This window comes from Rhinatrema bivittatum, chromosome 2 (genome assembly GCF_901001135.1).
Source record: "Rhinatrema bivittatum chromosome 2, aRhiBiv1.1, whole genome shotgun sequence".
Classification (NCBI taxonomy): Eukaryota; Metazoa; Chordata; class Amphibia; order Gymnophiona; family Rhinatrematidae; genus Rhinatrema; species Rhinatrema bivittatum.
In genome coordinates, this window is record NC_042616.1 from 589,665,535 (window position 1) to 589,687,485 (window position 21,951).

Here is a 21,951-nt window from a genome sequence, read left to right on the forward strand (position 1 = left end):
CAGTATCCTGTTTCCAACAGTGGTCAATCCAGGTTACAAGTACCTTGCAAGTATAGACCCTATGCTTCTAATACCAGTAATAGCAGTAACTATTCCCTAAGAGGTAAATTTAAAAAGCACGCCCACATAAACACGCCAATTTTATAATAAAAGAGCGGACTGGGAGGCAAATTCCCTAACCCCCTACCTATCCCTTCCCTCACTTTTCCCCTCTTCACCCTGACCCCTAATCCCTACCTATCTAATCAAATGTATTTTTGTTTTATAACTTACTTCTGCTCAGGAGCTGAAGTAAGTTGTGAGCACCAGCCTGTCGCCAGTGCTCTTTTCACCGGGAAAAAACAAAAATGATACTGTCCCAGTCGGCCCCGCCCAGACCCAGCCCGCCCCTTTTCTCACTGCCAGCTCTTCCGGGCATACCGCAAGATATGCACATGGCCACAATGCACACGCAGCCCAGCCACATGCTTATCTCGCAGTTTTTCCATGTGACAGATTTTTTAAATTTACTTGCAAGTCTATTTGATTAATAGCAGTTAATGGAATTCTCCTCCAAGAACTTATCCAAACCTGTTTTAAACCCAGTTATACTAACTGCCCTAACCACATCCTCTGGCAACAAATCCAGAGCTTAATTGTGCGTTGAGTATAAAATAATTTTCTCCGATTCGTTTTAAATGTGCTACTTTCTAACTTCATGGAGTGCCCCCTAGGCCTTCTATTATCCAAAAGAGCAAATAACCGTTTCACATTTATCGTTCTAGACCTCTCATGATTTTATAGACCTCTATCATATCCCCCCCTCAGCTGTCTCTTCTCCAAACTGAGATCCTAACCTCTTTAAACTTTCCTCATAGGGGAGCCATTCCATCCCCTTTATCAGTTTGGTCACCCTTCTCTGTACCTTCTCCAGTGCAACTATATCTTTTTTGAGATGCGACGAACAAAACTGTACAAAGTACTCAAGGTGAAGTCTCACCATGGAGAGATACAAAGGCATTAAGACATTTTCCATTTTGTTCACCATTCCCCCTTCTAATAATTCTTAATATTCTGTTTGCTTTGACCGCCGCAGTTCACTGAACCAATAATTTCAATATATTATCCAATATGATGCCTAGATCTTTTTCTTGGGTGGTAGCTCCTAATATGGAACCTAACATCGTGTAACTACAGCATGCGTTATTTTCCCTATATGTATAACTTTGCACTTTCCACATTTAATTTCATCTGCCATTTGGATGCCCACTTTTCCATCCTCACAAGATCCTCCTGCAATTTATCACAATCTGCTTGTGGTTTACCTACTCTGAATGATTTTGTATCATCTGCAAATTTGATTAACTCACTCTTTGTATCCCTTTCCAGATCATTCATAAATATATTGAAAAGTACCAGTCCAAGTACAGATCCCTTAGGCACTCCACTGTTTACCCTTTTACACTGAGAAAATTGACCATTTAATCCTACTCTGTTTCCTGTCTTTTAACCAGTTTGTGATCCACAAAAGGACACAGCCTCCTATCCCATGACTTTTTAGTTTTCTTAGAAGCCTCTCATGAGGGACTTTGTCAAATGCCTTCTGAATATCCAAATACATACCATCTATATGTTTAGCTCTATCCACGTTTATTAACATCTTCAAAAAAAAAAATGAAGATTTGTAAGGCAAGACTTCCCTTGGATAAATCCATGCTGACTGTGCTCCATTAAACCATGTCTTTCTGTATGCTCATCCCCAGCAATCACTTTCTCCCTCAATCCCCACCAGCAGTCTCTTTCACAATCCCCCTATTCCCCTGCAGGCCCTCGATCCCCCAATTCCTGGTAGTAACTCTCAACTCACCCTCCCCCACCTCATCCCCAGCAATCAGTCTGTCTCAATCCCCCTTATCCTCCATGACTTTCTTGTTCAATTCAATCTCCCCATTCCCAGCCTTCTCCTAATTCCCTCAATCCCCAGCAATTTCTATCGTACGTAATGCCCAACAGTCACTTTCTCAATTTCCCTCATTCCTTACAGTTTCTCTGAATCCCCACACTCAATAGTAACTCTATTTCTATCTCCCTCTCTCAGCCCTCCTCACACCACACCCCCCCAGTCACTCTCTTTCCAAATCCCATCTCCAGAATTCACTTTCTCAGTGTCTTCCTTATCCCCATCAGCCGCATGCTCTCTGTCGATCTCCCCATGCTCATTTGTCTTTCTCTCTTACATTCTTCAATCCCACCTCATCCGTGGCACTCACCATCTCTCTTCTCCCCTTTCCTAAGCAGTAACACTCTCTCAATCCCCCAGAAGTCATTCAATCAATATTATCCAGCAGTTTTTCTTTTATATCCCCATCCTATTACCAGCAATATCTCTCAAACACCCCATCCTATCCCCACAGATGCTGCCTTTTCTCTTCAGCCTGTGCCATTGGGTGCCAATGCCGCCATGATGGAGTTACATTAAGGGGCAGATTTTAAAAGCCCTACACGCATAAATCCAGCTGAATTTGTGTGTGTAGGGGGGTTACGCGCCGAGCCTATTTTGCATAGGCCTGGCGACACGCATATGTCCCGGGGCTTGAATAAAGGGGAGGGGAGGGGCGGGGAAGGGGCCAGAGGCCTCCATAGGGACTCTAGGCCGGCACGCACAACCTACGTCTGCCCGAGGCAGGCACAACTTGCAAAACAAAGGTATGGAGGGGTTTAGTTAGGGCTGGGGAGCGGGTTAGGTAGGGGAAGGGAGGGGAAGGTGGGGGGCGGAAGGAACAGGGAAAGCCATTGGGGCTCCCTAGGGCTCGGCGCGCGCAAGGTGCACAAGTGTGCACCCCCTTGCGCGCACGTTATAAAATCGGGCATAGATTGTGCGCGCCGGGTTGCACGCACAAATCTACGCCCGCATGTAAGTATTAAAATCTGTCCCTAAGCTTTTTAAAGATCTTCAGATTAAAGCTTGCCCCCACAAAAACCCTCAGGGAAGTGCTTATAACATAGTTACTACACTGTAAACAGAGAAGGATTTACATTCTCTACAGTACAACCCATGGTTTGAATAAGGAAAATGACTGGTTAGTATTTTGAGATATCATACTACTGTCTCCAAATATGGTCTCCCTTGATAATTCAATCATTCTAAGGCACAAGGCGGACTGTCTAAGACTTATACCATGGGCTTGATTGCCACATGAAAAAAATTATGCGCTTGTTCCACAGTCTACCACTCCACAGGACCAGGGTAACAAGGATGGGGAACAATTCGAATAATGTAATATTCTAAGTCAACTCTGCCTCGACCCCGGTGGCTGGCCAAGCCTTGGCGTACCATGTACAGTGGCAGTACACCCCCAAAATCCCAGCCTCCTGAAGTGTGAGTGTATACCCAAGTCTCGGCTGGACAGCAAGGGCTCTTGCCAGATGGACACACTGCAAAATTCATTCAGGAATGTCACCCATACAGAGATGTTGGCACACATGAGCTTCAAAACCCTGTTGTAGTGACATGGCCGATTGACACCCGCTGTCATAGCAGCCAGCCTCCTCAGAAAAATCCACCCCATTGGAATCACTTTGCATGCAAAATTCAAGGTACCAACAATGGATTGAAAGAGAAAAAGGTAAGCTTCTTAGTCTTCACGGCTTGTCGTAGCATCTCTCACAGCTTCAATTCTTTTTCAGCTGGCAATTGAGACTTCCTACTGACTGAATCCAGTTATATGACCAAAAATGAATGATAATAGAGGGCCCCTTAGTCTTCTCTTGTACGAGGGGAACCCTGAAGTCATTGGCAATGGACTGGAACTCCTGCAGTAGGCATAAATGGGAATCAAACTCCCTTGGCCTGTAAATAAGATGTTATCAAGGTAATGTATGATACTGCTCATGCCAACTTGTTGGGAGGTAACCCAGTACAGGAAGAAACTTTAGAGTTCGAAGTAAGGACATGACACAGAGCACCCCATTGGCATACACTTGTCAAAAAGGAATTGGTCATGAAATTGAAAACCTAACAACGGGAAACTACTTGGGTGTACTGGTAGCAAGCTGATTGCAGACTAGATGTCAGTTAGCCATTAAGGTACCATGTCTGCACTTCCACAACAAGGCTATGGCACTGTCAAAGGATGTGTACTGAACAGGCACTCTTCAGGAAGTAGATTGTTTACAGATGACCCATGGGGTTATGAGAGATTCTGAATAAGCCTAAACTTACCTGGGCTCTTTTTTGGGACCATGGCCAAAGGCAATATGATCATTTCACTGAAAAAAGGAATGGAAAATGAGTCTGCTATCTTTTTTAATGCCAGCTTGCTGGCCAGTTTTTGCTGCACGATGCTTGCATGTCAGATAGCAGATGGGGCACTGCCTGTGGTGATACCCCCGATGTGCCCTGGAAGGGAATAGGGAACCCCTCATGGAAGCCCTGGTCAAGCTGAAGGGCCTTCTTGTGCTTGGGGTAAAGATCCAGCCTGAAGGACATTGCTGACAAGTTTATGTGGGAACGGAGCTTTGTGAAAAACGTGATACTCATTTGGATTTGGCAGAACTCCCTCTGATGGGCTTCTTCGTGCACTTGTCACTGGATGAGGAGTGGAACAGAAGAAGAGGTGCACTTGAATTTACAATCTTGAAAACCATACAAGTTTGGGGTTTTTTTTTTGTTTTTTTTTTTAACACCAGCACACATAGCTAGGCACTTGAGCTGGTCCAGAGAACTGTGCTGTCGATGGGAGGATTTTCCATGAAGACCGTGTGCATGCGTCTACATTGCTTGCTTTGTTCATCATTTGCTTCAACCATGTATGAGTAGTATAGTGCTAAGAGTTCAAGAAATAAACCAAGAAGTCCATTAAAGGTATAGTCAAAGCATTCCCAAATTTTAATTCAAAAGTACAGTAGATTTCAGTCCCCCAACATGGACCATGTTTCGCCAAAGGGCTTCGCCGGAAGGGATAGATGCCCAATAATATACTGCCAACGAATAGAAGAGAGGTTAATAATAAGCAAGGATCCAAAATAAATCAACGAAAGCAGCTTGGCTATGAAAAATAAGTTATGTAGAGGAACAACAAAAGCTAAACTAAAAAATAAAAACAAACAAAACATCAATAATGAAATCTCAGCAAAATAACCAGAGGATTATAGCAATAATAATAAAAGGAAAATAGACAAATCAATTAAAAAAACCCAAAATTGTAAAAAAACAAACATATATGATATATACAATAGTGGCCAAGGAAAGGGAGATGCGGAGTAGATGGGGGGCAGGGAGGGGGGAGAAGGAAAAAGGTGGAGGGGAACAAGAGAAGAAGAAAAACAAATGTGTAGTGTAAGAGGTACCTAATTGCACAGCATCAGGAAAAGTGTCCTGCAGTGATGACTTTACAGCACTATTAGAGGAAAAAAATGAACCAATATAAATCAGCAGAACCAGAGACCGGGGCAACACCATGCTGTATGTCAATTTCAAGTACCATGCAGAGGAAATGCCTAGATTGCAAAGAAGTGGTTGCAAAACTTTCTGGGTAATAGCATCTCTAATCACTAATTTAAAGGGAAGAGAAAGAAAGCACAAACTTATTAGACTCTGGACCAGAGCTGTAGAAAAAAATGAGAAATGAAAACAGCAAGATGAATAGAAGTGGGAAGGAAGCGTACCAAAGAGCTGATCAAGAAACGTAAACGTATCCGTTGCACAAAATTATCTGACCACAGGTGCCGGGACACAAGAAAAACCTATTGACAGTGCAAACAGCGTTGAAGGGTTCGTCCGAGGAAATCTGAAATGACAAGATGAAGTCAGCATGCTACTCACAAAAGCGCATAAAAAGCGTGGAAAAGCAAAAAAAGGGGTGAGAGAAACCAAAACAGAAAAAAAACCAAGAGGGGGCACTGACCGTTAAGACACTCTGGCCCTAAATCTAATCATTTTGTGCTTTCTTTCTCTTCCCTTTAAATTAGCGATTAGAGACGCTATTACCCAGAAGGTTTTGCAACCACTTCTTTGCAGTCTAGGCATTTCCTCTACGTGGTACGTATTGTTATTGATACATGGCATGGTGTTACCCTTGGTCTCTGGTTCCACTGATTTATTTTGGTTTATTTTTTCCTGTAATAGTGCTGCAAAGTTGTCACTGCAGGACACTTACCCAATTGCACAGCATCAGGAAATCTCTTATACTACACATTTGTTTTTCTTCTTCTCGTTTCCTTCTACCTTTTTCCTTCCCCCTCCCCCCATATAACTACCCCCCACCCCACCCCCACCCCCTATCTATTCCACACTTCCCTCTCCTTGGCCACTATTGTGTACATCATATATGTTCTTTTTTACTATTTTTTTTTTGTTTTTTTTAATTGTTGTTTTTGCCTCTATTTTCCTTTTATTATTTTTGCTATAATCCTCTGGTTATGTTGTTGTGATTTCATTATTGCTGTTTTGGTTTTTTTTCGCTTAGCTTTTGTTGTTCCTCTACATAACATTTTTCGTAGCCATGCTGCTTTTGTTGATTTATTTTAGATCCTTGCTTATTAACAACCTCTCTTCTATTCACTGGCAGTATATTGTGGGGCATCTGTCCCTCCCGACGAAGCCCTTGTGGCAAAATACAGTCCATGTCGGGGGACCAAAATCTACTGTAATTTTGAATAAAATCTGGGAATGCTTTGACTGCACCTTTAATGGACTTCTTGGTTTATTTCTGACTAGGATCCTTGAACTCTTAGTGCTATACTACTGTGTGTATATTGCTCATCTCCTCCACTTTATTATTTACTGCATCATTTGCTTCAGCCATAAACTGACATCCTGAGTCTCCCAAGTCATGAAATGATTCTCTTCCATTTTGTCCCTAAAGCGCTCGTAGTTCAACCACATCCAACCATCGCACTCTTTGTAAGCTTTGAGGAAGATATCCATGTAGCTTAGCACAGGACAATAAGGATTATCTTGCCCAATCACATTTATCATCTTCAAGAATACTAGAGTCCAACTGATAATGTACCTGGTCGCTTTTTTGTCTCCACTGGGTGCCATATCCTCGACTTTCTCCTCCTTCCATATGCTCCTCCTTCACCTTTCTTCCATGATCCTGAATATATCTATGTAGGTCCGTTTTCTTATCTTCTTGTGAAGGGCTTTGGGCACATTCTCCAGAGCTGTGATAAGGATGTAAGTGCCGGGGGACCCCTGGACACCTTCTCGGTCTCAGCAGATGATCATGGTGTCACCAGGCAAAGTGTTGGATTCAGCTGTATCGGTAGAACTACTCGAACTGGGGCTGGCCCCTATGCTTGCAATTTTCTTTTCCCTTCTTTTTGGTCACCAGTGCAGAATCCACCTCCTCCCTCGCTGAGGGCATACTGCCACCCGTGACCACATGCAATTTACCCGTTCTGTCACTCTGCCTGACTGGGTTAGAGCTTTGAGTGCTGGCTGCTGCTCTGACGAGTAAATTCAGGTGGATGTCAACCTGGGTCCCTGAAGTCCCGTGTAGCTTGATCTGTTTGTGCTGAGATCGTGCTGGGACGCCAGTGGCAACATCATGGTGTCTGTTGCCGCAGTCTCACTGTTATTACTTGCAATGTGTATGGTGAGCTCCGGTCTGTGCTGATCCAGGAGTGTGAAAAGGCCAGTACCTTCATGATTGGGGGCTCCCAGGTAACAGCACATAAGGGGAAACATTTTAATCTGGCATTCTGTTGTGGGGGCAAAGGCCTGGGCCCCAACTAGTGGCTGGGTGAAATAGGTCGTGGGACCATCCGGCTTCCTGCTGCCATGATGTGTAATCCGAAGGCAGGCTAACTTGATGATTTGCCTATGGGCACAGTCCACCAAGCTCAGTCTGTGTGGATGGGCTAGTATGACCTGACCATGTAGTGTCCCCTAGAAACAGCATTGTAACAGGAATGAGCCCTGACACCTATGGGGGGCAACTGACCTTCAATTACAGTTCCACATTACTGTATGTGTGATGATGGAAAGGGGAAGCCACATGGCTGTATGCTGCCAGAAGGAGCTCTGCTATGTACCTGAAGGAGCCAGTGCCCCTGTCCCCCCCCCAGGGGGTATTGCTGCTGGCAATGTGCTGTCTCTATTTGCAGGTGTGTAGGTGGGGAGCCCTGCTGAGGGATCTGTGTGCCAGTTGCATGGGATGAGGCTATTTGTGTGTACTGCTCCCATGTGTCACCCAGGGCAGTCCACAATGCTACTATTAAGCTGCTGCTGCTGCTGGGATTTCCTCCCCTGTCAAGCTTGTCAGTCTCCCCTTCATGGAACTCCCCGATTGGATCGGTTAATACATAGTCCCAGAACGCAGACTGTGAGACTGGAAAATCTCAGCCATTGTATTTGGAAAAGTAATCTGGAGCCTGCGATGCTTCCGGGCTCATGCCTGGAGTCCTCCAGAGCTCAAGAGATCAAAGCCACACCAATCAGATGAAGCCATGGGGAAACGATGGCTGACAAACAAAGGCTGTGATCAAAGAGGGGTTGGATCCTCTGAGGATTATGGATTATGTGTTATCATTGCGCTGCAACCAGTACCCTCGAGTGACATCACCATCATACCTGGAGAGCCTGCAAGCAAGTGAAAAGCGAGTAGCATGAAGGGAAGTGGGAAGGTGGCCGCAGCAGCTCCCAAAAACTCTGCAGTGATTGAAGGAGCAGCGCTTAGCATGCAGCACTCTGTTACATGTGGGCTCCAGGCATTCAGCACAGGCCCACATATTTACCACAGAGTAATTTGTTAGTAGTTACCTAAAGCAGTTATTCAATTACTGCCTACTTTGCTATATATGATACCATTACTCAATATTGCAATTTAGATGCTCAAGCATACAGTATTCCTCTTTCTTTTGTCATTTATCGTGCCCTCCAGTATAGAACAGATAATTTGCCACCAGACACTCTGCATACATCAGCAAATCTAATTTTTCTTTTGCTCGGATCTTCTACCAGGATATTCACCTCTTATCTCATACACACTTGCTTACGAAATGATGTCCTTCCATTATATCTTCAGAATTCTTCCATTACACATTTCAAATGCATGTATTTTTTTCATGATCCCATGTTTCACTTCCACATCTTAGCGCTGAGATGTATGAAATATGGGTGACATTTTTTTAAAAAGACTAATACTGATGCAAAGTCTGCAGGAAATTTGTACTAATTTTCAAAGTGGAATTACATGAAAACTTTTTTCACTTTGAAAATTATCCCAGAAAGATTACCCTACATATTCACACCTGTTAAGTTGGATAAGTATTTTTTTCAAAAAAATTCCACATATAACTTTTGAAAATGCAAAAGCATGTACATAATTCAAAATCTGGTCCAAAAGAATGCCTTTTCATACTGTGGGTAAAAGCATGCACATGGATGCTCTGTGTGTGATGTATATACACAGAGGGTAACCAATTAAAACAAAATTCTTCTGAGTAAAGCACTGTTTTACCCACAAAAAAGGCTTTTAAAAAACTACCCTCTAAATGTCTTTTCTTTAGCTTAAAATCTAAGGTTCTTCTAAGAAGCTTACAGTCCCATAAATTATTTTTAGTATTTGTTCTTGTTAGACATTTTCCATCCTCTGTGATTTAGTTACCTAGATATTTATATTCTTCAACTTGCTCCAGCTTTGTTCTATCATCAAATATTTCTATAGCATTAGCATTCTTTTGCCAATTATCTTAATTATCATTGTGGTGTTCTATAGATCAGGTTACTAAATTGTTTTTTCTACATCATTTTTCTCAGATGCCAGTGGCACTGTATCAGCATACTGAATGTTTTACAAGTTTATACTTTTGATGTTTATCCATTCTTATTCGTACAGAACTTCCAAAATTAAAAATTAACTATATACCGTAATTTAAAGAGGTGCAGTAGGCATCCTTGTCTTATACCTCTTTAGTTCCATGCTCTTTGTATTCTCTGCTGATGTTCTGACTGCAGCTATTTGATTTCAGTATAAACCTGATTTCATGATTAAGTATAAGAACATAAGTACCATCATGCTGCATTAGACCAAGGTCCATTGAGCTTAGCATTCTGTCTTAAACAGTGGCCAGTCTAGGTCACAAATACCCATCAGATCCCCAATAATTCATGTACAGCATTTCTTGCACCTGACTCTCAGGGATAAGTGCTGGCTTTCCCAAGTTTACCAGGCTAATAACTATTTATGGACTTTTCCTGCAAGAACTTGTCCAATCCTTTTTTGAACTCCACTAAGTTGCCTTGACCACATCCTCCGGCAACAGATTTCATAGCTTGATTGTGTGATCAGTGAAAAAAAAATGCTTCCTATGATTTGTTTTATGTCTGCCAGTTGCTAATTTCATAGTGTCCCGTAGTCCTAGTGTTGTTTGAAATGATAAATAACTGTTTCCTACTTACTCATTCCACCCCACTCATGATTTTGTAAATTTCAGTCACATCCCCTCTCATTCATCGCTTTTTCAAGATAAAGAGTCTAATCTGTTTAGTCTTTCTTCATAAGGGAGCTTTCCCATCTTCTTTATCATTTTTGTTACCCTTCTCTGTACTTTTTCTAGATCCACTGTCTTTTTTGAAATGGGGCAATGAGAACTGTACACAATATTTAAGATGCAGTCACATCATGGATCTATACAATGGCATTACGATCTTCTCAGTTTTGTTCTCTGTTCCTTTCCAAATAATTCCTAACATTCTATATGCCTTTTTGATTCTTATTAGTTAGCGGTGGTTTTCTCTATCAAATACCTTGATATAGTCAAAGCAAATATATAAAAATCTTTTTTCTCTTGACACACACACCTACATTATATAGATATTCTTGAATATAAAGGACAGGTCCCACAATGTCCTCATACTTTTGGTATTCCATTTTAGCATTATCAATGAACAATGAAAAAGGCTAAAGTAGGAGGAGGCTGTGATGTCACCGGGTGGAATGGCAGCTTGAAATCGGAGCTCCCAGGCACCACAAGTTGCTAATAGAAAAATCGCCATCCATCCTACCTCAATCGCGAAGAAAAAGGAAAATTAGTTCTTACCTGTTAATTTTCGTTCCTGTAGTACCACGGATCAGTCCAGACTGGGTTGAGCCTCCTTTCCAGCAGGTGCAGACAGACTAAAACTGAAAAGGGTATCCTATGTGAGGACAGAGCCTATCCTATCACCCTTCAGTATAACCATTGTCAAAGCAGAAAACAACAAAAACCAGAATAGGATCAAGCAAGTAACCATAAAGGTCAACTGAGCAACAGTCGGACAATGTAAGAAACATGGTATAACTATCCGCTCTTGCATATACTTGGTACTTGAACAACCAAGGCTTCCGGTGTAATTGCACAGTAACTTGCAAAGGATGAAGTATCAAAATCTGTGAATCTGCAAGAACAAGCTTCGAGAGGACAGAAAGAAAGACAAACAGGGAAGGGTGTCTGGACTGATCCGTGGTACTACAGGAACGAAAATTAACAGGTAAGAACTAATTTTCCTTTCCCTGTACGTACCCGGATCAGTCCAGACAGTGGGATGTACCAAAGCTTCCGTATCCCGGGTGGGAATGAGACAGTTCTGCTCGAAGCACACTCCACCCAAAGGAACCAAAAACCGGTGCTTGCACCTCCAGATGGTAGTGGCAAACAGAAGGATGCAGGGACGTCCAGGTGGCAGCACTGCAAGCCTCCTGCGGGGAGACCGATTGACTCTCCACCAGAAAGTGACTTGGAAACTTAGCTAAGGCGCCTGTAGGGCATCCGGGACCGCCCAACCTGGGCAAAGATAGGCTGAAGAGAACGCCTCCTTCAACCACTGCGCAAAAAAGGGTCTTAGAGCCAATGCACCCTGATTGGGAACACTCAGAGGGCAAAAAGATGGTCCGAGATCCAAAAGTCATTGGTAACCTGAAGATACCGGAATAGAACCCATTGGACATCCAGTGTACGAAGATCGCCCCCAGCCGTACCCACAATCTCCTCTAGGGAGAACACTGGGAGTTCAACCGACTGGTCGACAAGGAAGGCAGAGAGAAGCTTCGGAAAGAAGGAAGGAACTGTCTTGAGGGAGACCCCTGAAACGAAGAAGCACAAAAAAGGGTCCCAACAGAACAAGGCTTGGATTTCGGAGGACCGCCGAGTGGAGGAGATAGAGACAAGAAAAATGGTCTTGAGCATGAGATCCTTTAATGTAGCCCGACGGAGAGGTTCGAACGGGCCAGCACAGAGGGCCTGGAGGACCAGGTGAAGACTCCATGACGGGCAAGTGAAGCGAGAAGGCGGACGTAGATGTTTGACCCCCTTCAGGAACCGAATCACCTCCAGGTGACCCGCTAAGGGATGACCTTCTACCCGACCCAGGAGAGAGCCGAGAGCGGAGACGTGTACGCGCAGAGAACTGGAGGAAAAGCCCTTGGAAGACCCTCCTGAAGAACAGACAGCACCAAAGAGATCGGGGCGGAGCGTACTGAGACACCCGACTCCACACAAACAGTCTCAAAAAACCTTCCAGATACGCACGTAAGCCAGAGAAATAGATGTTTCTGGGCCCGCAGCAAGGTGGAGAGACCTCCGCCTTACAGCCCTTATGCCTCAGGTGCCGCCATTCAGAAGCCAGGCCGCTAGACAGAAGCGATCGGCCTGGTCGAAAAATACGGGCCCCTGCCAAAGTAGGCGAGGGAGATGACCTAACTGAAGAGGAGCGTCCGTCACCAAGTTGATGAGAGCTGCGAACCATGGCCTGCGTGACCACTCAGGTGCTACCAATACCACGGATCCCCGGTGGAGCTCTATTCTCCTGAGAACTTTGCCCACTAGGGGCCATGGGGGGGAACACGTACAGAAGGACATCTGAGGGTCAAGGGAGAGCCAGAGCATCCCCGCCCTCCAAGCCGTGCTCTCTCCAGCGGCTGAAGAACCGGCTTGCCTTGGCATTGCGCAAGGTCGCCACGAGGGCAAGGTGGGAGGGACCCCACCTGTCGACAATCAGATCCATGGCTGCGTCAGAGAGCCCACTCCCAGGAGCGAACGATTGGGAACTGAGAAAATCGGCCTGAACATTCTCCTGTCCACGATGCGGGATGCCGCTAGGCAAACCAGGAGTCGTTCCGCCCAGACGAAGTGATGGCTGGCTCCTAAGGCCACCAGACAACTGCGGGTGCCCCCCTGATGACTGATGTAAGACACAGTGGTGGAGCTGTCGGACAGCACCCTTACTGCAGATCAGGAGGAGAAAAACTCCTGCAGAGCCAAACGCACCGCCCGAGTCTCCAACCGAATGATGTGCCAGCGAGACTGGATTGGCGACCAGATCCCCTGGGTGGACTGGGATAGGCAGACCTCACCCCAGCCCGAGAGACTGGCGTCTGAAGTCACCATCATTCACTGTGGAGCTTGGAGAGGCACCCCTGGAGAAGATGAGGAAGCGAAAGCCACCACCGCAAGTCGGCGACGGTAGAGACCAAAAGCGGGAGGACTAAGTAAAACTGTTCCGACACCGGCTGCCAACGGGATAGCAAAGCTTTCTGTGACAGTCGCAGATGAGCAAATGCCCAGGGGACGAGGTCGATGGTGGAAGACCATGGACCCGAAGACCAGCTGGTAGTCCCAGGCCGTGGGAAAAGGTAGCAAGAGTCAATTCCGAATGTGGTCGAGCAACTGGAGTTCCCACGCACGAGGCAAGGCAGCCTCACCCCACACGAGTGTATAAGTGGGCTCCCAGGGACTCCAAGTCCTAGGAGTGCTGAGGGTTGCTCTGAGAGCTAATACCCGATCCACCGTTTGATTGGCAAGAGCCACCAACTGGGCCCGCACAGGTACCACCACGGGACCTCGGAGAGGTGCGCGGCACGGTTGCGAGGCCGAAGGACAGCGCCCTAAACTGGGAAAACCTGTTGAGGATGTGGTAGCGAAGATACATCAGGCAAGCGCAGTGAATCGGGATATGGGAGCACTCCGCTGACAAAACAAGCGAGGTGAGGAACTCACTGGGGCGAACCGCCACAATGAACGCTCGCAAAGTGTCCGTGGAAAAATATGGGATCTTAAGGGCCCGGATGACCCCCTTGAGTGGTAAGATCGGCCGAAAAACCCTGTCCTTCACAGGAACCACTAAGTAAGTAAAATACTGGCCTGCGCCGCGCTCCCTTTCCGGAACCAGGACCACTGCGCCCAGACTTCGAAGTCAAGCATCCACAGGTCCGACTCGATCTTGACCCATTCCTCGAAGAAAAGGGAGAGACGGCCGCCCCAACAAGGGACCGAGGAATGGGTCAACTGAACGTTTGTGGAGCAGGCTCCGTGGCGGAGTGCAAGGACGGCCCTTGTGAAGGGAGCAAAGCCCACTAAAGGGCTGCGACCAGGACTGAGAGCGAGAAGGATCTGCTTTCTGTGCTTTCTGTGGTTCCTCCTACTTAGTATCCCGAGAAGGATCTGCTTTCTGTGCTTTCTGTGGTTCCTCCTACTTAGTATCCCGACAACACTAGGAGGAAGAATTGCAGCAAGCAGGATTTTTTGTTTTTTCTAATGAGACCTTGAGTATGACAAACCTTTACGCCAGCCTGGGGCTGGTGTAAAATTTGCCATACTGTAATGGGTGTATTGGCAGCATGGGAAATTTTTTGAATCACAGGAATTAGCTACTAGCCTCATCTACATGTATTTTACATGTGATGATCGCTATTAGCTTCATGGTGGTTTGGATGCACTAATCCCCGTATTACATTGGAGGTTATGCACGCATGTCCAAAACATGCATCCGATTGCATGTAAAGCCGTGCGCTCAACTGAGCACACTATATTGCATCGGCTTGATGTGTGTAATTCTGGTCACTGCATCTCAAAAAAAGATAGTTGCACTGGAAAAAGTACAGAAAAAGCTGACCAAAATGATAAAGGGCATGAAAAGGTTCCCCTATGAGGAAAGGCTAAAGAGGTTAGGGCTGTTCAGCTTGGAGAAGAGACAGCTGAGGGGGAATATGAAAGAGGTCTACAAAATCATGAAAGGACTTGAACAGGTAAATGTGAAATGGTTATTTACTCTTTCGGATAATACAAGAAATAAGGAGCACTCCATAAAGTTAGAAGATAGCACATTTTAAATAATTGGAGAAAAATGTTTTTCACTCAAAACACAATTAAGCTCCGGAATTCATTGCCAGAGGATGTGGTTAAGGCAGCCAGTATAGGTGGGTTTAAAAAAGGTTTGGCTAATTTCCTTGAAGAGAAGTCCATAAACTGCTATTAATCAAAAGGGTATAGCCACTGCTTGTTGCCGGCATCAGTAGAATGGGATCTATTTAATGTTTGGGTATTTGCCAGGTACTTTTGACTTGAAATGGCTACTGTTGGAGACAGCATAGTGGACTTGATGGACCTTTGTTCTGACCCAGTATGGCATATCTTATTTTCTTATTCTTTTATTTTTTTATTTTTTTTAATAGTTTCTGCTCCATGGAGCCTACGGTTTCTTTTTGTGTCTCTTTACAACACTGCATATTCCTAGTAGCACTATAGAAACAATAAGTAGTAGTAAAATAAATACTCACCAGGCAGTAATCTTATTCGCAAAATTTGAGAGTCCTCTTTCAAGCCAGGCAAAATCACCTTTAAATTAAAATTCTGTGGAAAAGAACAGTATGTCATCATAAAGTACCATGAAAAAGTACTAAAGTCAATTTAGAAGGGAACAGATGTTTCAAATATTCATTAGAATATCAGGTGCATATTTGTGGTATTCCAAAATTCTAATCAAATTTTCAACATTAACCCAACACACACCTTCTTTTCGAGTGTACAAATAATAAAATAGGCACTAAATTGTGATTGCAGCATTGAAAACCATGTTTCATAAACTATACTATGTACAATCCTCTAAGATATAAAATACTCCTCTAATAAGCTGTCTTATTTAAGACTTTTTTATACCAACATTCATTTGCATATCACATCGGTTTACATAGAACAGGTATAAAATTTACATTGGAAAAGGAAAGAGGAAAGAGAAATTACATGGAACAGGGAGTTCTGGAACTTGGTTGTATAAGAAACAGTAAAGCAAAGTCTAGAGACAGTATCAACGTGTTTACAGTTAACCTTAAGGAACAAATAAACTAGGAAGTTAGGAAAAATATAGGGCAGGGGGGGCTAAGGGGGGGGAAGGGGAGTGAGAGGGTTGATTATGGAAGGACAATAATACTGTGGCAAGTACAGTTGGGTGGAGGAGGAGGTATGTACAATGTCAAGTGCAGAGGGGGAGAAAGGAGGCTTGTAAAGGCTTGTAAAGGCTTGTTTGAACAGCCAAGTTTTTAGTTTTTTCTTAAAGGTCTGAGTGCAGTGTTCTTGGTGTAAGTCGAATTGAATAATCTACAAATCTATAATTTGTCAATAATAATTGAACATACAGTACATGAGAAAGCATTGACAAGTATTCATAAAGCCTGGATTTTAAAAGCCTTGTGCGTATAAATTTCAGGGGTTATGCGTGTGGCCGGGCTCTGTGCACACCACGCGCATTTTACAAAGGGCTCAGCCACACGCATAACTGATATGCGCTCAAGTACCATCAAGAAGAAAGAGGCGGGCCAGGGGCATGGTCTGGGCGGTCCAGGACAGCGCCATTAGACGCTGTCCCGGAGAAGCTCACACCTGCTGGCTGTTGGTGCACAGAAGATACTTCTGCTCCAAAAGAGCAGTAAGTATGAAAACAAAAAATAGGGGATAGTTAGGTTTAGGTTAGGGGTTGGGAAGGAGAGGGGTAAAGGTAGGACGTGTAGGGAAGTTCCCTCCCAGTCCCTCCTTAACTGGAGCGGACTGGGAGGGAACTGGTCTAGGCCTGATCGCATCAACACACATAATGCACAGATGTTAAAATCTGGCGCGCATGTGCGCGCAGATATTGCATTTTATAACATGGGCACAGCGATGCGCGCATTTTATAAAATCAGTGCGTCCATGTGCGCGAACCGGGAGCCTCGTGCACATGAACACATTCTGCTTTTAAAATCGACCCTTATGATTTTTTTATTTATATTTATTTACAATAAGTAAATAAATCAGGAATATGATATAACGAAAAGAAACAAATATACAGGTACATGTACTACCATAAACCAATTAGTCCACATTCATAAGGGAGAAACAACGATATCAAGCTCTTACTAAAGCTTTGAGGAGATGATAATTATTTGCTATACAGTATCATTACCCTCAAACTTAACTCTAAGAAAGGTTTCTAAGTGCAATGGGTCAAAAAAAATAAAAAACTTTTTCTTATATGTTACCAAGTATTTACAGGGATATTTAAGAAAAAAAGATGCATCCAACGCTACTACTTTCTGTTTTAACTGCAAAAACTGCTTTCTAAATATCTGTGTAGTACGAGATACAACAGGAAATACATATAACTGATATCCACAGAACAACTTAGATTTACATAGACAAAATTTCTGGAATATCAGATCCCTGTCCTGCTCTGACCCAAATGAAACTAGAAGAGTTGCTCTGCAGGGAATGTAGTCAAAAGGTGACTCGAAATGCAGATAAGGAAAGACTTTGTCTTGAAGTAAGTCCAAATCCCCCTCATTTGAGACTCACAATCTTCTATTTTTTGGAGGTAAAAACTATTAAAAAGAACAGGGCATTTATCTAATTTGTCTACAATGTATTTCTTGAATAATTCCAAAGCTGACATTAATATAGTCACAAGAAAATTGAGAAAGCAGAGTTGCCTACCTACAACAGGTGTTCTCATAGGATGTTAGTCCTCACATATGGGTGACATCATCAGATGGCGCCCAGCACGTAACTTTGATCTCAAAGATTCTAGAGCTTTCAGCATGCCCCACTGAGCATGTGCAGCTGTAGTCATCGCCCTGCCCCCTTAGGCAGAGTCCCTAAGTCCATGATATAGCTAATACTTGGAAAAACCAACTCCCAGGGGAGGCGGGACGGTTTCCTGAGGACTAACATCCTGCTGCCCTAGAATAACACCTACTACAGGTAAGCAATTCCGCTTTCTCCTAGGATGGTAACCCTCACATATGGGTGAATACCAAGCTATAGGGTGTCCGAGCAGGACAAAGCGGTTAACCGCATAGTGCCGGAGCACTACTCCCTCCTTTGCCTGAGGTAGCTGACCCACCAGGGGTGCAAGCTGGAGAAGAGTTGGATTCAACAAGGAAAACCAAGAAAAAGACTGACAACCCTCAAATACGTAGCATGGATGCTTGAGGCAGGGGAGTGATTAGAGTACAAGCAGAAGCAACAGCGGATCACGGAAAACAGAACAAGCAGGGTTTCTGACAAAAATAGTGTATCTAGATCCTCCTGGTTACAAGAAAGACCCAAAGATGTAAACAAGATAGAATAGGACGAAAACCATAGTTTCCTTAGTGTGAAAAAAACTGAAAATACAAACCGGGGTCAGAGAGCCCTCCAGAAAGAGGCTGTTGACCACAGACAGCCAAAGGTCTGGAGAAGATTGCCCAGATATGGCTGGTAGGCTGAATGGGCAGAAAAAACCTGCATCACACTTGAAAGAACAAGCAGTAAACCACAGCAGGGCCTGGGGCAGACACTATGTGTGGAAGCATCAGACCTAGCTGACCATGCAAGACAGCATCAAAGGTTTCAGGGGATGAGAACAATCTCCGAAACAGACCTCTAGCCCAAAACTTCCAGGCAGGGGGATAAAATAGACCTGAAGCTCACTCAAGAGCACCTGCCAGAACTGGTTCATCTATCCTATCACAGCATAGCAAGGGGAGCAGGAAGGCCCTTTGGGCAACTCAGAGAATGAGAAAAAAAAACTAAGGCAGTATCTCTCCCTGCAGGTAGAGAGAGAGATACCAGGGGCTTCATAGCTTCATCTCCACTTCCCCCAACAAACCAATCAGAAGATGGAAGGAGAGAAAAACATAAGGAGGCAGACTGGCAGACCGCCGGGGCAAGCACAAGTCACCCAGCTGTCTATCAACCCCACGCGAACAACTCATTGCTGAAGACAGCAGGGAGTATCCCACTAAGATGGAGCCCTAGTCTTCTTGAAAAAGCAGCAACAGAGAGATTGCTCCATGGAAGAAATCCCAAAGGCTCCACCAAGAGAGCCGGGGAGTCGTAAGCGCAAATCCTGGTAGAACCTGATTGTATTACCAGCCCGGAAAACCAAAGGGCATCAGGGCAAGTCCACAGTGATCTCGGGACAAAGTATCAAGCCACCCGGCTGAGATATCATACCCCAGCCATGAGTGCATATACTTTCCCTCCTAAGGGAGCACGTTGCCCAGCAATGGACAATGTTGCATGACCCAGGATTGCTCTGCCCACAGATAGGGTGATCCTGAAAATGGGGAAAGAATAGCATGAACGCTACCGCGAGTAGAGGGCAGTACCCCTCATGTGGGGTACTCGGCCCGCAACTCCCTCTAGCATGGACATGGCAAAAAGGTGAAAGGCACAATCGCCTAGCTGATGGACCAAAACAATCCTCACAGAGGAGGGTCCCAAAGGCAAGGATGACGGACGATAAAGATCCTTGAGGAAGATGCCCACAGATCCCAGCAGATACCAAGGTAACTCCTGAACCGGGGAGGGGGGAGGGGGCTGGAGAGTCACTGGGGAGCAATACTGGACAGGCTCCCTTGAGGTTAGACATGCTTTGCCTCAAAGCGTCCAAGGGAGATTGCTACTCTCGACTATTCTTGGGACAGGCTCCAGTCAGAGCAGTGGCATCACATGTCTGGGAACGGAAACGAGGGACACCCCTTGAAGGATGCACAGTGGGGCGTCCATAGGAGTACCAGAAAGGGTTGCCCCAGTCAAATCTACCCTCTAGAGAGGACAGGGAAGCAGCAGGAATGGGGCCTCCCGATCCCGAAAGACCTAGCAACTCCCCAAAGGAGAGTTGAGGCATAATCACTGCTTGCTGAGGTGCCGACGTAACCAACTCACCACAGGCAGCCAGCCTCAGATAAGGGAGGTTCGCCACTACAATCCCAAGAGGGGACTCAGCTGAAGACGACTCAATGACCGCTGTTGCCGCTCCCCAGCCCTGCCTCCAAGGGGATGCGCCAAATCAAAGGATCAGGGCTTTGGATCAGAGAAAACAATTACTGAGGGACAGAGCCCCAGGGACTATTCCACAAGAACATAGTACAGGGCGAAAGACACATTCCTCTGCTGAGAAAGGAGAAGATGCCCGAGCCACTCTCACGATGTCCCCTCACCTCAGGATCCGACCAGAAGTGAAGTTCTAGGTCAGGCCTGCAGCTGCAGAACACAACTTGTTGAGACTGCCCAGAGGGAACTCTATGCATGCATGCACACACACACACACACACACACACACACCAATGCCAAGGCGACAGAAGGCAACTGGAAGCCCTCTGCTGTTGAAAGCACGCTGGGTGGACTTATGCAATGGAAACCCATATGCGGATGGTGACACACCCCTGATCCTGAGTGCCGTGCTTTTGGGAGAAATACCACACCCCAGCGATTACTGAGAACCACGTGCTAGAGTCAGTGGCTACATGCCACCCCACAACCAAGCACAGAGTAGTTAAGAACAGCTCCTCCGCCAGTGCTCTTCAGATCTATGCAGTACAGGACTGACGCGGAGGCTGAGACTATACCAAAAGTTGGCAGAACTCTAGTGTGGCTGAGGACTGCACAGCCAGTGAGAATGCCATCTGCCAGCATCTGAGGCCCTTGGAAGAGATGCCTTATCTGTCCCATGTAAGCTGCACGTCAACGCCACAGTAATTACAGCGGAGTGGAGAGGACAGCATGACAAAGGCTCCCCAGCACCATTGGTGCTCTGGGTAAGGCATGGTGGAGGGTGGAGGTCTATAGCGTCACCCCCTTTTACTACCTGAGAATGCTCCAAGAGGTGGTCCATTGAAATTGCATCAGAACCGGCTCGCCTGCAAGTTCCACAGGGAATGACTGCAGCAAAGTCCCTGGCGAGCACAGGTGCTTATTGAGGACTGCGGACACGCCCTGCGATCTATAAGGAGTTTGCCGATAATTAACACCATTCCTGGTGCCACAGGTGCCCACAGCCCGAGGACCCTGACGCTCAAAGGTATAGACCAAAGGAGCCATGGGCATCTGCAGGGAGAGGCTCCACAGCCCCCCCTCCCCCCCGACAGGCCATAGATATCAAAAAGGCACCAATAACCCCCTGTGCCGACAGCAATACCCCTAGGCTCCTCAATTTATCCAATGGTGTCGATGCTGCGAGCTTGCAGCAGTGTCGATGGTGTTGATGCTGCAAGCATTACAGCAGTGCTCTTTGGGGAACACAATCCAGGAGCCCTGAGGGCACCAGGCCACTGCAGACAGATGCACCAGCACACCAGGGTGCCTTGAGTAGATGGCTTCCTCTGCACTCAATCTGTAAAAGGCCAAGAACCTTTGCCACCTGAGAGCTGCAGGGTCACCAGGGGCTTCAGAAATTATTGGCGATCAACAGTCACAGGGGTGACAAGGACATTCGATGGAGAGTCCACTGCCTAGTCGATGGGGTCAACGTAGTCGAGGCAGTAATGAGAGGCATCGGTGGTTTGAAGGCTCTCTGGTAGCCCTCCCTCCCACCCCAAAGGCATCAATGGTATTGGGGCAGCACTGCATCGCGATGGCATTGAGGTCATGCTGGCACTGAGGCCGTGCACCTCAAACTATGGCATAAAGGGTACATGCCTCAACGGCATCAAGGGCTGTCTCAGTATCAATGCTACACGCTTCAACAGCATCAAGGGCCTGCCCCCACTTCAAGCTTGACAGCCTAAAGAGTGGCCATGCATGCACCTTGATGGATCAAGGGTGTCAATGGCATCGAGGGCCCCGCGGGCAACAAGAGCACCACAGGCATCGAGACCACAGTGGCATCAATAGTATCACAGTCACCACAGCCCTGAGTGCAGCAAGAGTACCGAGGCAAACAAGAGCCGCAAGAGCACAGAGGCATCGAGGGCA

General features: G+C 45.7%; 1 protein-coding gene across 1 annotated transcript in view; it reads right to left on the reverse strand.

Moving 5' to 3' along the window:
• The window catches only part of SMCHD1 (structural maintenance of chromosomes flexible hinge domain containing 1), a 1,156,633-nt gene that overhangs the window by 778,152 nt on the left and 356,530 nt on the right, over positions 1–21,951 (reverse strand). The window contains 1 exon segment of the mRNA XM_029591083.1: positions 15,522–15,594. Coding sequence (XP_029446943.1) covers positions 15,522–15,594 — 73 coding nt within the window.